This window comes from Trematomus bernacchii, unplaced genomic scaffold (assembly GCF_902827165.1).
Source record: "Trematomus bernacchii unplaced genomic scaffold, fTreBer1.1, whole genome shotgun sequence".
Lineage (NCBI taxonomy): Eukaryota > Metazoa > Chordata > Actinopteri > Perciformes > Nototheniidae > Trematomus > Trematomus bernacchii.
In genome coordinates, this window is record NW_022987689.1 from 12,865,328 (window position 1) to 12,880,694 (window position 15,367).

General features: G+C 41.7%; 1 protein-coding gene across 1 annotated transcript; it reads left to right on the forward strand.

Annotated features, from left to right (window-relative positions):
- The first annotated feature begins 1,436 nt into the window (after positions 1 to 1,436).
- Positions 1,437 to 13,837, forward strand: mmp14b (matrix metallopeptidase 14b (membrane-inserted)). Its single transcript, XM_034137469.1, is given in 11 exon segments — positions 1,437 to 2,097; positions 8,780 to 8,928; positions 9,034 to 9,156; positions 9,321 to 9,628; positions 10,126 to 10,287; positions 10,563 to 10,584; positions 10,586 to 10,724; positions 10,806 to 10,944; positions 11,058 to 11,208; positions 12,235 to 12,350; positions 12,461 to 13,837. Coding segments are annotated over 11 exon segments (1,884 nt in total). The 5' UTR covers positions 1,437 to 1,998; the 3' UTR covers positions 12,937 to 13,837.
- The last annotated feature ends 1,530 nt before the right edge of the window (positions 13,838 to 15,367 follow it).

Consider the following 15,367-nt stretch of genomic DNA (forward strand, 5'->3'; position numbering starts at 1 on the left):
CACAATTGGTTGCTGTTTGGGCCTTTTTGAGGAGAACTCATTAGAATCAGTGAGAGAAAGTATTCATCTGTAAAGTATAAAATACATTCCGATAAAAGCAGCTTTTAATAAACTAAATGTACATTTCCCAAGCTTAAAACCTGAACAGTTTAAGACAATAAAGACAACATCTTAATAATATAGTATGGCTGTAAAGTGCAAGGGCAAAAAAAGGTTTGAAGATGGTACACAAACAAATTGATTAATTGTACGTTTCTTTGTTCCGTTTAATGAGGGAAAATATATTGATATATTGGTAAATCACCCCAAAAAATAACACCATTTTTGTCTATGGCTTGCAAGAAAACAGCTTCATGCATTTCTATGGAGCATTTTAGGCATTTAATCACAGCCTGAAGGTAAAATCAAACCCTGCCAAGTCTAATGTGAAGGTCACTAAGTTGATTCCAGCCCTCTATGTGAGACTGCGGTCAAGCCAGCCTCCACTTCGAAAAACACAGTCAAGCCAGCATCCGCGTTGTTTTGCGGTGCGCGAATATCCTATGCATTACGGTAGCGGTCTGGAAAAACTGCCTTCAAAATAAAAGTGCTTACTCGGTCAATAACAATTATACCAAACATATTAAAATATGTAATATATAGGCCTAATGTGATCAATAATAATGTAAGACAAACTACGTATAACTACCACATTATAACTGACTGAATGTAAAACTTAAAGAGTTTCAAAATAAAAGACCTTTGAAGTCTCATATATATGAGCTATCATCCCTCTGTTTTTAGATGAGAATAAAACAAAAACTGTCCAGTATCAAATACTAATATCACTTCAGGGTGATAGCAGGACACCCCATCTAGTCACTCAAGGAGAATCAGGACAATCTGATGTAGAGTTTCAAAATAAAATACCTTTGAAGTCTCATATATGAGCTATCATCCCTCTGTTTTTAGATAAGAATAAAACAAAAACTGTCCAGTATCAAATACTTATTTCACTTCAGGGTGATAGCAGGACACCCCATCTAGTCACTCAGAGAAAATCAGGACAATCTGATGTAGCCGACAGTTTCAAAATAAAAGATCTTTGAAGTCTCATATATATGAGTGACTATACAGTATGGGGTGTCCTGCTATCACCCTGAAGTGATATTAGTCTTTGATACTGGACAGTTTTTGTTTTATTCTTATCTAAAAACAGAGGGATGATAGCTCATATATGAGACTTCAAAGGTCTTTTATTTTGAAACTCTTTAAGTTTTACATTCAGTCAGTTATAATGTGGTAGTTATACGTAGTTTGTCTTACATTATTATTGATCACATTAGGCCTATATATTACATATTTTAATATGTTTGGTATAATTGTTATTGACCGCGGATTCTGGCTTGACTATGTTTTCCGAAGTGGAGGCTGGCTTGACCGCAGTTCTATGAGGGGCGGGCAGTTTTAGGAGGGGGAGTGAGGTTTACAACCCTCTGCTTTCCAGCTAAAGTCTCCGGGGAGTACCGAACTTCTGCAGCGGTGAGAGAGGGGAAGAGGAGAGGGGATCAAAAATAAGCCGACTAGAGGGTAGAGAAGACAGGACAGCGAGGAGTTAAGACTGCCTCACGAAAACAAAGTCGGTTGCAACATCTGGAGCAAAGCGCAAGCTCAATTTGGACATAAAATACGCACAGGCAGCAGCTCCCGAGCCCCTCCGTCAGACTTCCTGCTCCCGAGAACGTCTGATAATTTGGTTAAACTTCCCCAAAACGCAAGAAAAATGCACAGACTGGACAAATACCTCTCGTGGTTTAGGTAACTTAAGTGATACGTTGTGAATACACACATCTTCTGGAAACGCGTTTTGAGCTTTGCGCAAAGTCTATCGTGGTCACGCCGTTTTCGTTTATGGGACACGTTTTTCACAATGTTTTGACAAATAGCAAAGTGAATATTGCGCAAACTGTTACAGGAAGATCTGTGCGTTTTTGATTCGTTTTTTTGGAGAGACGAGTGATGGCACCAGAGCTCAAATCGCTTATCCGACTGCTGCTGCTTGCGGTGGCGTGGGAGCTGAGCGCACAGGGAGCGACGGAGCGACAAGTCAATCCACAGGTGAGGAGTACAGGCAACGGTGGACAAAACGTCCTTAATATAGAGGGGTAAAGCTATACAGAATTATAGTTAGATAAATGAATCCAGAATCCAATTAAGTTAGATAAATTAATCCAGAATCAAGGAATGAAGCCAGACAAAGAAATCCAGAGTTTGGGAATAACGTCAGCTCAATAGTCCAAAATCAAGGTAGGCCTATAGATTTAGATAAATAAATACTGAGTTTAGGGATGAAGTCAGATACAATAATACTGGGTTTGGGAACAAAGTCAGATAAATAAATCCAGTTTCAAGGAATAAAGTATGATAAATAAATTGATTTAGTAAGGAATCTAGAAAAAGCAAATAAATATACATTATACTTCTGTTACTTTTTTCTGACTTTTTTTTCTCTCTTTTATAGATCATTTAAATGTATCTGGAATATTTTATATTGTGTATTATTTGTGGTCTCTCTACTACAGATGTGTTTATATTTAAACATTGTCTATCTAGCTAGCTATCTAGCTATATATATACAGTACGTGTTCAGTTAGAACAAGAAATTAAATGATGAGTGACTGGGAAATCTAAATCTAAATCCCATATTTTCTGAATGGAAAAAAACTAATTTGATTTGACAAGCCTGCACATAATATGTACACTGGTTTTGTTTATGACTGGCGTTAAGCCTTTGTTTAAACTCAGAATGTTATAGTCATTTCAACAGTTGCCTGCTGGCGCAGGGATATGGGAAGGGCTGTGACCCTGGGTTAGAGGAAGCAGCCCATAATGATGATAGCGCTCGTGAAAACACTGAGAAATGCTGAGAGGGCAAAAAACAGGAGGGCTAGAGGAAAAAAAGCAAATGAGGAGAAATGCATGAGTTTGTATTGTGGTTGGGGCAGAGACATTTTCTGTGGGGATGGAGGGGGGATTGATAGCTGTAGTTATATCAGAGGGCTGGGGAGATGTAATTGTTGACATCTGTCCTGAGTTATGGCTCAGCGGACTGGGGGGAGGTGGGTTTCACAATCTGAGAGGTTCTGCAGCATCTCGGCCATGGTCAGCTGAGGAAAAACAACTCCTTGAACTCTGGTTCTGAACATTAAAGACGTCCAGTAACCCACTGAGCTGAGGCACCAGCTAAGTGCTAGATCAGGGACTTTTAGAGACTTTTCCCCTTCTTTTCTGTTCTGCCCTTTTAACTCGAATTTGTTCTGTCTGCGGTATCAACCATCCTCACATCCCAAAGCCAGTGAAGCATTAGGAAGTTCTGTTTATGTTGCAGGAATAGACATTGTTATGTTACCCCTACACACCTACTTGCTTCCTTATGTATCACCAGTATGTGTGTGCAGTGTGTTTGAAAAGGGTACACAGGGAGCAAAGAGGCCTAAACGTCTATCTTTTTTTAAAGTTATGTTTAAACACTAGACAACAATCAACTCCAAGTTACTAATATGTTCTGATGGTGTTAAAAGGGTTGGTTCCATCAGTAATAGTTCTAAACCGTGGACAATGTAGGCCTTCATTTCCCAATGAGAATTAATTAAGTATTACACAGAAATGTACTTTTCTGAGTAATACTAATGAGTTGTTTCTAAAGTAGCATTAATTAAGCTAGTGGCTATACCAGGGATGCAAATAGAATATTAGATGTGCTAACAATCAAAAGTCGGTTAGTTGTTTTAGAAAATGACGCTTCACAAACCCTTTCTTTACAATAACTGCATCTAAACAATGCTTTCACTTAAATTGGCTGGCCTCCCTTTGATGCTTTTCAACAAGTGACCAGACAAGTTCCGAATATATTTTCTGGCAAGTCATGCTTAACAAATTCTAGGCTTCAATGGCAGACTCAAATGAGATGAGGCTAGGCAGATGTAGCACTTCAAACAAATGATTTCAGCAAAAATAGCAGCCGGAAAAGTGAGAATGGAAGAAAGTCATACATTTTCTAATTGCTTTGATCAAATTTGTATAGAAAATTGCACTAAAGTGCATGGGCAGGAAGTGCCCTGGAAAATGTGTTGGTTCAATACGTTTATGTTGATATAGTGATACACCTCATATGACATTTACTGTGTGAAACCACTGCTTCCTGTGTTTATATTTAAACAGGGGATGTTTGTGAAATGTTGCTCCCACAAACCCACAAGCTACTAGTACCAGTTCCCAGTTCTGCCCTTCAGTAGGTTGTGTTTTAATGAACAGTAAGTCTAATTAGGTGAACGGCTACGTGTTGGTGGGATGAACAGTCGGGGATTGGAGGATGCAGAGGCTACTTCCTGTGGTCTGTGGTAGAGACAGGAAGTGGGCAGTGGGCTTTTGTTTCACTGCTAAAAACACTTCGGTGTGTCAGCAACCACCTGCCAGTGACACAAATTCCCCCCCCCACACACACACACACACACACACACACACACACACACACACACACACACACACACACACACACACACACACACACACACACACACACACACACACACACACACACACACACACACACACACACACACACACACACACACACACACACACACACACACACACACACACTACTACTTGAATATGTGCACATATTTTTCTCAAGCACACAGGATGGCTAGAAGCTGAGGTCATTGGCTCCAGAGAAGCATAAATGGACATGAAATGAGATGATAAAGGCAAAGCAGGGAAGACAGTGAGGAGGCTGTTGGTGACTAGAAAGGAAGGCATTGTGGCAATGGGAGTGATGCAATCTGGGAAAAGGACATTCGTAAAATGAATCAATTATCCAGTACAGGATGTAAATCATAGCTGATGTGCACACATCCTGTATGAATATTGGTCTCTTATTCCTTGTGCTGCAAAATAAAATTGGCATCGATTTAAAAAAGATTGGTCAAACAAGTAACTTTATGTATGTACTATTAGTAGAAAAAAGGAAGGAAGGAAGGAAGGATGGGTTTGTAGTTTTCAGACAAAGTAACATCCCATAAATCACCAGTGGGTGGCCTGACGGCAGCCTCCCTGAGGAATAATGTGAGGTGTTACAGGAAATAAGGTAATACCCTTAGTAATTTCCTGTTCATAAAGGAAGCAAGCAATGAGCCAAAATTCAGGGAGGCTTAATCCTGCCATTGAGATTTGCTTGGGATTGCCCTATCGCTCAAATGACATTGGCAGAGATGATTAGTGCTCCACTCTTGTGTCACCGGGTCTTATTGTAGTTGGCTGGAGAAAAGGTTGTTTTAATAGACAGCAGCTGGTGTCATTAACACACAAATGTGCCTGCCGACACACACACACACACACACACACACACACACACACACACACACACACACACACACACACACACACACACACACACACACACACACACACACACACACACACACACACACACACACACACACACACACACACACACACACACACACACTTAAAGACCGTTTTACATGTGTGTTGGGGAGCTCCTTGCCAGATAGGTCAGCATCATCATAACTATCTTCCTACAAGAACAGCAATAGCCTCCGGCAAATGTTCATAAGACATAAAGAATTTTAAAAGATTGATTTTAGTGTTAGTGTTACCCTGAATAAACCTACGCAGTAACTCACACAATAACAAGACAATAACTAGCTGTTGCAAGTGTAGTGGGAGTACACATCTGATGAAATACTTTGAATGTGTAATGAAGAGCTGTGTGTGTGCTGTATATGCCTTAGTTGGACTCCCTTCACTGTCAACCAACGTTTTTTTCCATTGGCGCTCACCAAACGGAACAACTGACGTTCTCTCAAATGCAATCTCTTTTTTCTCCCTCTGTCACCCTGTACAAAATGAGGACTCTGCCACCCGACATACATAGCAACCGTTGTTTGATTCTTGTGGATCTTCCATTAAACAATGAACTCACTTCGATGCATACGAGCGGTCAGCGCCCTTTACCTCAAAGTCCTGGATTCCTTCCTAAAAGTACCTTTGCTCTGTGCTTCTCCCTGTCTATGAATATACATCTGTGGACTAACACACACTTTTGCTTATGCAGCAGTTTTAAATGTTTTACATCAGGTATTCTCAGCCTGGGTTACTTTAGCAGTTGCCAGGCGGTAAGCCTATGTGGAAAGATGTGGCATAGAAGTGATGGATAAACTGCAAAAAAAGTCAGATTAAACTATACTAAAATATGAAATAGTTAGGTAAAAGTAAGCATACAGCTATGAATTTATGGTAGAAACTGTTAGCTTAAAGAAATGGATAAACATAGTTAAGAGTAATGGGATAACTGTTGAAAAATTGGCTACTGTAAAAGTAATGGAGAAACAGTATAAATGGTAAACCTAAATTAATGGATTAACATTTCGCTAGCTTAAAGTATTGGATAAATTGTTAAAATCGAAAAGTAATGGAATAACAATTAAAGTAGTTAGCTAAACGTAATAGATCAAGGGTTGAGATAAATAGCTAAACGCAATGGAAAGACGGTTGGAGTATTAATGCATACATCATTATAGGTAGTCAATAAAAGGGGTATATGAGTATATCGGACAAGGCTGTGAAGGTACAACTTACAAAGGAGCTTGGGAACCACTGCTCTACATTAAAGGACTGTATTAGCTTAGGCTCTCATCCCCTATGCCACAGTAAACAGTGACCATTTCCCCTTCCTGCCACTGCTTTAGTTAGTCAGGCCATTAGTGTGGTCAAAAATAGTAGAGTACGACGTGAATAAGACTTTGTCAAGTCACCTCAGGGACCCATGAAAGAGGCGTGGGAGCATTACAGTTAAAACAAGTGTTCAGTGTCACTCAACAGCAGGCTTTTGACTGGGCTGAGGGCAATGTTAGGATTATGTAGAAAAAGAAAACAGTGGATGTGAAAAAGAGGAGAATAAGGTTTCAAGAGCAATCAAATCAACCCTTTTTCTTATATTCATATGTAACACATTCTGAGATGCTAAAGTTGGCGTTTGACTCTCCCGCTGCAGTGTATGTGCTGGAACAGTGGGAAACACTGAGTCTTTATGTGTCCAGTGGAGCTCCACGGGTGAGTCAGAACCAGAAAAGGGCTCATTCAGGGGTGAAGTCTAAATACTGAGACCTCCATGTCTCCAAGGGAGAGAGAGATTAGACCTTCAAGGGCCTCCAAAATGCCATTCAGCCATTCACTCCTGCCCAACTTCATGTATAGTCATGCGTGAATATAAACTTACAGACCTGAGCACCTATTCAGATAACATGTGTCAGCACTACTCGCACACATTTGCTCTGTACTCTACATTGTATGTGGAAAAAGGCTGAAACTAAGCAATGAAACAAGTTGTGACTTCATTGTATTTAGCAACGTTTAGCAGATGGGCTATACAGCAATAATTAAGTTGCTCTGGGTTTGGTTGTTCATAAGTATTTACCCTCAAGTCTCCGGGTTTTCCATAAGAGAGGGATGAGGATGAAGAGAAGAGAAGGGGTGGAGCGACGATTACAGAGACAGAGACATGGACGTGGGGGGAAGAGTTTGACTTTGAGGTTTGGATGCACCGAGGAAGAAATTCCCAGTTAAATGACTGCCTGACGCTGCTGCTCCACTGGAGACATCGGCTGAGGTTGCCCAAGGCCTGAGTCTCACCCTGGGACACTCCCTAGCTTTCTCGTTTCAATGCCCTCCACAGCACAAACATCCACTTTGCACAAATGTTTTTTAATCAGGACTATGCAAAACAGATGACAATAAGTTACGTCCCATCAAGCCCTAGCGTGCAAGAAAGGAATCAAACACATCCTACAAGTGCATAACAAGCTCACAACGTGACTGTACAGCAGAATATCAAAGCAGTCTCAGTTTTCACTGCGCTCACAATAGCTTCAGTGTTGTTTTTCAGCTCTGGCTTGAGAGGGAAAGAGTTAAGGAGAAGCTGAGTGGGAGGGGTGCGGAGCGAAGCCGCTGGCCCAGGTCCAGACGTCAGACCAGCACCGCAGTGAAATGGGTTTCTAGGGGAAAGTAAGGTCAAGCTAACCTGAGATCGAAAGATATTGAGGCTTGAAGAACTCAGGCTCGTATGTTCTTGAAGGGATTCAAACTAATGTTTTTTTCAAGTACAAACTCAACAACTGGGATGAGTTCAGGTATAGGTGTTGCAGTGAAACACAAACAAGTAGCTAAAGAATGGTTTCAATGTAGAAACTGTAGTTAATCTTTAACTCTCTGAGGGGGATTTCCTGGTTCAGTTTCTGTCTCACAGGGTTTTTTTTGTTGAAACCTCTGGGCCTAAGCTTGCCTTTTTTTCTTTCGTGTTTACCTTAGTTTCATATATGGTCTTCAGTGGAGAGCACACTGTTGAAGGCTGGACAGCTTCTGTGTTTAGTCATTAAATGGAGACATGCCAGGTGCTTGAAATCATGTTGTCCAATATCCACAATTCAAAACACACGACAAAGTAATTCCAGAGCTGATTTTTGCCGTCAGTGTGGAATGTGTTGTTGCTGCAGTTGTGTAAAAACACCCTGAATTTGTAGTCCCTGTAACATATCATCAACATCATACCAAGTAGTCCCTTATCTAGAACTCTGGTGAGGTAAGACTTGTTTATGACGGTTTCTAATTTAACTTTTTTTCTTCTCCTTACTGAAACTGGAGTGTTGTCGGGTTTATTTTGCAATATTTCTTATGACTCACACTGTTGTCTCCTTTTTTTTTTAAATGTGTTTTAAAGACATGGCTGCAGCAGTATGGTTACCTGCCCCCGGGGGACATGCGAGCCCACTCCCTCCGCTCCCCTCAGTCCGTCACTTCGGCTATCAGCGCAATGCAGAAGTTCTACGGCCTCACCGTCACTGGCGCCTTTGACCCCAACACCATCGAGTGAGCACACAGCTTTATTCTAACAGGGTCACCTACAGGTCAAAGATAAAAAATAAAACGAGTCATTCTTACCCTGTTTTGAGTGGACTGTCTTGTCTTTGGCAGGGCTATGAAGCGGCCGCGCTGTGGAGTGCCAGATAAGTTTGGTGCTGAGTTGAAAAGCAACCTGAGGAAGAAGCGATACGCCATCCAGGGCCTGAAGTGGGGCAAGAATGAAATCACTTTCTCGTAAGTCAGCCATGTGTGCTGCAGAAGCATGATGGATCAGTACTAAACGCTATTGTTTACACTAAAGTTTTGCTTGATTTTATCTTTGTCTAAATATGTTTCTATATGCTTTACCTTTCTCACACCCTCCCCCTCACACACCCACACAATTACATACTTTTCAGTATTCAGAACTACACCCCTAAGGTGGGTGAGTACGAGACCAATGAAGCCATCAGGAAGGCCTTCAAGGTGTGGGAGAGCGTCAGCCCGCTACGTTTCCGGGAGATCCCCTACAGTTACATACGGGACAAGGTGGAAGAATTTGCCGACATCATGCTCTTCTTCGCCGAGGGTTTCCACGGTGACAGCAGCCCGTTCGATGGGGAGGGGGGCTTCCTGGCACATGCCTATTTCCCCTCTAGTGGTATCGGTGGGGACACCCACTTTGACGCATCTGAGCCATGGACAATCGCAAACAGGGATCTGTATGGTGAGGCTTTGTTAAATATATGTCGAAACTGACGTTTTGATATATTAGGGGATTTTTGTTTTGAGTGATTATCCTAAAACTGATGACACAAATGTTGGGAGTAACCGTTTATTTTAGGAGTGAGGACTTTGCTGTCGTGGGCAAAACACAAGCATCAACAAGTCCTGCATCAGAACATTTGAAGGAGTTTATGCCCTGGGCTATGTTGATTCTGCAGGAATGGAGAAGTGTTTATTTCTGGAAAACAGCTTTGTGCTGTCAGCTGTTTGACTGTGACACACATATTCTCATGACCAGCAGATGATTTATCTATTTTTACTGATGTTACAAGTATTTGTGTGCAATTGAGTCACTTAAAATAGAGGAAACAGCAACATTTAGTCCTTTTAGTTCAGTTCTCATTGTCTCAAACTCCTCCAGTTTCACAACTCCATTACTTCAATTATTTTAAAAGTAAGTTCATATTAAATGGTAATCTGGTGTTTACAATGTTTCAGGTAATGATCTGTTCCTGGTTTCGGTCCATGAACTGGGCCATGCTCTTGGTCTGGAGCACTCCAATGACCCTTCAGCCATCATGGCTCCATTCTACCAGTGGATGGAAACCGAGCACTTCATTCTTCCTGACGACGATCGCAGAGGCATACAGCAACTTTATGGTAGGTTATTGAACGTTAGCTATCCAGATCACTATCAAAAAACATTCCAACTTGGTTTCCCTAACTTAAGAAATCCATCAGCAGAAACCTGTTGAAAGGTAGAAGTAAATGTATCTTTCCAATGATGCATGTGATCTTTGGTTTTCTCTCTGCTACAATCATCTATCAGCTCATTGGTGGATCATGACATTTCCTTTGGTCTAACAGGACCAACATTAGATGAGGTGTAAAGGAGGAAATTAGGTCAACGCAAGTCTTCGTTTTTGTTCATATAGGGTCTGGATCAGGCCCTCAGCCCCCCCCCTGTAACACCTCATACGCCGAACCATGACCCTGACGTCGAATATTCACCAGACAAGCCTCACTTTGGCCCCAACATCTGTGATGGACACTTCGACACGATCGCCATCCTCAGAGGAGAAATGTTTGTGTTCAAGGTAAACACATACAACCTTTTTGGACTTGTGATAATGACAGTTAGTCTCGCAGGGGGTTAACATTTCTGTTTGCTCTTTCAGGAGAAATGGTTCTGGAGAGTACGGAACAACCAAGTTCTGGAAGGATATCCAATGCCGATTGGTCACTTTTGGAGGGGACTGTCCACTCATGTGACTGCTGCTTTTGAAAGGGAAGATGGGAAATTTGTTTTCTTTAAAGGTACATCTGGGTTCAGTATAATAATAAAAACATTTACAAGATTTGTCTTTTAAAAGCAATCCCAATCAAAAGGCATATCTTACAGTTATATTATATGTATGTGTTCTCTCCAGGGGACAAGTATTGGGTGTTTACTGAAGCAATTCTAGATCCTGGTTTCCCGAAGAATATAAAGGAAATGGGCACTGGACTTCCCGAGGACCGAATAGATGCTGGTCTCTTCTACACCCCCACTGGACAGACGTTTTACTTCAGAGCAAACAAGTTAGTCATCCGTGTGTGTATGTGTGTGTGTGTGTGTGTGTGTGTGTGTGTCACATTCTGAAATTAAACTCTACTGGAATTTATAAACTTCTGATTGTAAGGAAAATCCATTCACGTCACCACCACCAAAAGACATGTTTGAATGTTGACCCTATACATTTAAAACGCTTGACTTATCCTAAATTACAAACCTCCATATCATTTCAACATTGAAAAAAAACCTTGGGGAACTTTAAAGCTTGCCCATGTTTACATCATAGTCATTGTTATAAAACAGCTTGGTAAAGTGTGGTAGTCAGTGTTTACAGTGCAAACAGCCTCCCACATAATCACTGAGATTGCACGTGCTCTAAGACCAGGCAGCGCTTTTATTCCTTGCCTTGGTGTTACCAGGTTTAGTATGACTGTTGGAAGGGTTTGCAACAATTCATCTCCCATATTTCTGCAGAAACACATTTTTGCAGCTCATTTTGTGTTCCAGCTGGTGGTTTAGTTCAGCAGAAACACATACACATAACCACGTTTTCAAGCTTTAGGGTACAAGTGCAAGTCAAGTCTCAAATCATTCAAGGAAAGTCAATTCTATTTTTTGTAAAACTTGATGTCTTTGAGGGTAAGTCCAGGCCAGGTCTTTAGTCACTCAGGCCAACTCCAAGCCAAGTCCCTAGTCATGTGAACCAGGTCCAAATCAAGTCTCCAGTACTGCTAGAAAAGTCCAAGTCAGGGCTTTACATGCAATTGTGAATATAGTTATGAATGTGTCGAACCAAGTCTAACACCCGTTTTGGACAGGTCCAGGTCAGGTCTCGAAATAACTCGGGTTATGTAGAGTCAAATCTGTTAGAGCATATGGAAGTCAAGTCTAAAGTCTGTCAGAACAAGTCTCAGTCCTTCACGGCTAATCAGAATCAAGTCTTGAGGTATTCAAGTCCAATTCTCTAGTGAAGTCCTTTGGGGCTCTGCATGAGACCATTAACCCCTCTAGCTGATCCTCTCTTAACCTTTCCTCTGTTATTCCTTGTTTAGATATTACCGTTTCAACGAAGACATGCAAAGCGTTGATGAGGGCTATCCAAAAGCTGTCAGTGTGTGGCAAGGAGTGCCTGACAATATCAAGGCAGCTTTCATGAGCAAAGATCTAGGTAAGGGGGGCCCGTATGATGTTACCGTGTTTTCTTTTCCACATCTGTACAAGTTGCTTTTCCTTTCAGTTCAGGTTTGTTTCTCACATTTCTTTCTTCCAACTCCTTAGAGCACACCTACTTCTACAAAGCCAACAAGTATTGGAAGTTTAACAACCAGATGATGCGTGTGGAGCCCGGATATCCCAAATCAGCCCTTCGTGATTGGATGGGCTGTCCCAACGAAGACCCCAAGACTGATGGAGGCAAAGGCGGTGGCGGACACGACAAGGACAAGGAGAGGGAGAAGGACAAGGAGTGGGAGGATAAGGACAGAACTAGAGATAGAGAGAGGGAAAGGGAAAGGGAGAGGGAGAGGGAAAGGGAAAGAGAGAGGGATAGGGGGACAGAGGTGGAGGAGGAGACGGAGGTGATCATTATTGAGAAGGAAGGGGTAGGTGGAGGCAGTGGAGCAGCGGCGGTAGTGTTACCGTTGTTCTTGTTGGTGTGTGTGATTGCGACGCTGGCTGCCTTGGTGTTTTTCCGTCGGTACGGTACCCCACGCAGACTCCTCTACTGCCAACGATCTTTACTGGACAAGGTGTAGACGGAGGAGAAGGGGAAGGAGAGAGGAGGGAAAGAGAGGAAAGGAAGGAGAAAAAAAGTGGAAGGAAATGTTGAACACAGATAATGAGAGCAGAACAGAAAGAGTTAACACTGGAGAAAGAGCAGAAGGATAAGCACAAGACTCGCATTTTTAGATATTCGTACCACTGCCAGTTTCCTTTTGCTCAATCTCTCAACCACTCCATCCTTCCAGTTTCCCCCCTCCCTTCGGTCTCGGCCTCTCTCCTCGTGGTTACTGACGCCAGCTCTTTGCTGTTTGTTTAGCTTTTTTCAATGTCTTATTTTTAGTTTATGTCAGTGGTCAGTGTTTGTGTCCTTGTGAATTCCCGCTTCAAACCTGCATCTCCATGACGCCCATCCTAGCATGTTCCTTTAAGTATCAAAGAGCGTGTTTTATCGCTCTTTCCTCCCCCTTGTTAACTTGCACAAACTCACATTAAAACCACAATGGCATCGTCATTGTTTTTCCTAATCTTCCAGTAAAGTAACATGTCAGAGCCAGTACGGGCCATACAAGGGAAACAAAGCCAAAGCTTAAGTCCTTAAGAAGCATGAGATTCACTCATCAGAGTAAAGCAATAAATACGACTGTCTTTTCCTTTTTTATAGCAATGTCTTTAGTGCTGATTATTATAAATGATGTTGTCATTATTATTTTGACTAATACTATTATTGTTGTTGTCCTACGTGTAAAGAATGTGTTTTTGTACATTGTCATTAAAAAGTCCTGCTGGACAGTGACATACAGTTTTGAAAATGGCCTTAATTTTATATGTGTGGGAACAGTGAACGGGGAAGGGGATCATGTATTCTTGAAACTTGAATGTCTTTTTGACCTTGAATCCATTTCAAATGAAAATAAATTGAAGATCTGAAAATGACTCCTTTTTGTCATTGTACTTGTTTACTGTTTCAAATCATGGTGCTACATTACTAATCAGGGGTTATAAGTAAATTAACAACAATGATAATGATACTAGTGATACTGATAATGATTTCGTTTTCTTAATAACATTGTTTGTGTGTTCTTAACCACTTATATTCTTAAGCTTTTCTTACAAAATAAAGTAATTTCAAATGACTTTCTGTGCTTTGATTTTGACTTAGTAGTTCACTAACTGTTTGCTCTTTGCCCCATCTTTCTGTCAACTGCTTTGAGCTAAACTAGAGCACTCCCTTTAATGCAGTAATATTCTCACTTTCTGTCATATATCTAGTTTATCTCACTTATTGCTCGCTCATCCATTCAGTCTTACCCAGTCTTCCTGGACCTCCAGGTTTCTTGCTCCCCGACTGCACCACTCTGCGTTACTGGAGCTCGGAAACTGGCAGTCCAGAAACTGGATCGGAAAACACGGACTGGATCCAAAGCTTAAGTAGAAACAGGGATGAAGAAGATTGTGCAAAGCTGTTGCTGCACAGCAGGAAAACAGGTCTCAGCTATACAATTGAAGAGAGTGTGTGTGTTCATGGGTTTCCATACTTATGAGGACCAACCATCCTTCACAAGAGTAGGAGATGAGAAAACGGACACACAAATTATTTTCTTAAACGCAGAGGTTTTGGATTTAGGGATTGATAAGCAGTGAAGTGGTTAAACCTTTTGTTGTCAGTGAACTGTGGTCGATGCAGGTCCTCACAAGTATAGCAATACAAAAATGCTCACATGCATGTTTTGCAAGGCTATAAATGCATTTATTTGTGCATTATCCACTGCTTATATGTACACACCCATCCAACATGAGCCAATAAAAGCTCAAACAGCAAACTTTAGGCGTCTCTCTGCTCCTTAATGATCTCACTAATGAACAACTACCACACAGCCATTAAATTCACTGTAAAGATGACTTACTGCAAGTGACGGAATGGATGGGGGGGGGGGGGGGGGGGGTCAGGGTCTCTATGATATGTTATGATTACGGCAATGGGAGTTATGCAATGAAAATGATGAGGTATTTTCCTATTGTGCCATAAAGATTTAGGGCGCCCATTTGTCTCTACTTTGCAGCAGTGTTTTGAAGAGCCTGGGCTGGGGAGAGAAGTCACAAGGCTTTTCTGTGGGGGGAGGACGGAGTGAGGAGGGTTAAGTCACATTTGGATGCCAAAGATGGAGCAGAATTCCATGAACAACATCTGGAATTCCAACTGCATCATGTTGGCCAGTAACACGGCGGGACAGGGCGATGGGGGGATGGGAGTTGGTTTGGATCTGTTTGATTAGCTTCATTCACTACATCAAAGTCACAATAAAAGGACATGTGAACAAATATCGTGCCTTTTTGGAGTTGTCTTTCTCCTCACAAGGTTTGAGTATGTGTCATTGGGCATTTTTTGCTTAAATTATCTCTGTGGCTCAGCCCTGGGTCACTGTTTGGTGTTTTCTGTCTTCCCCCGCTGATTCTGCAGAGTGA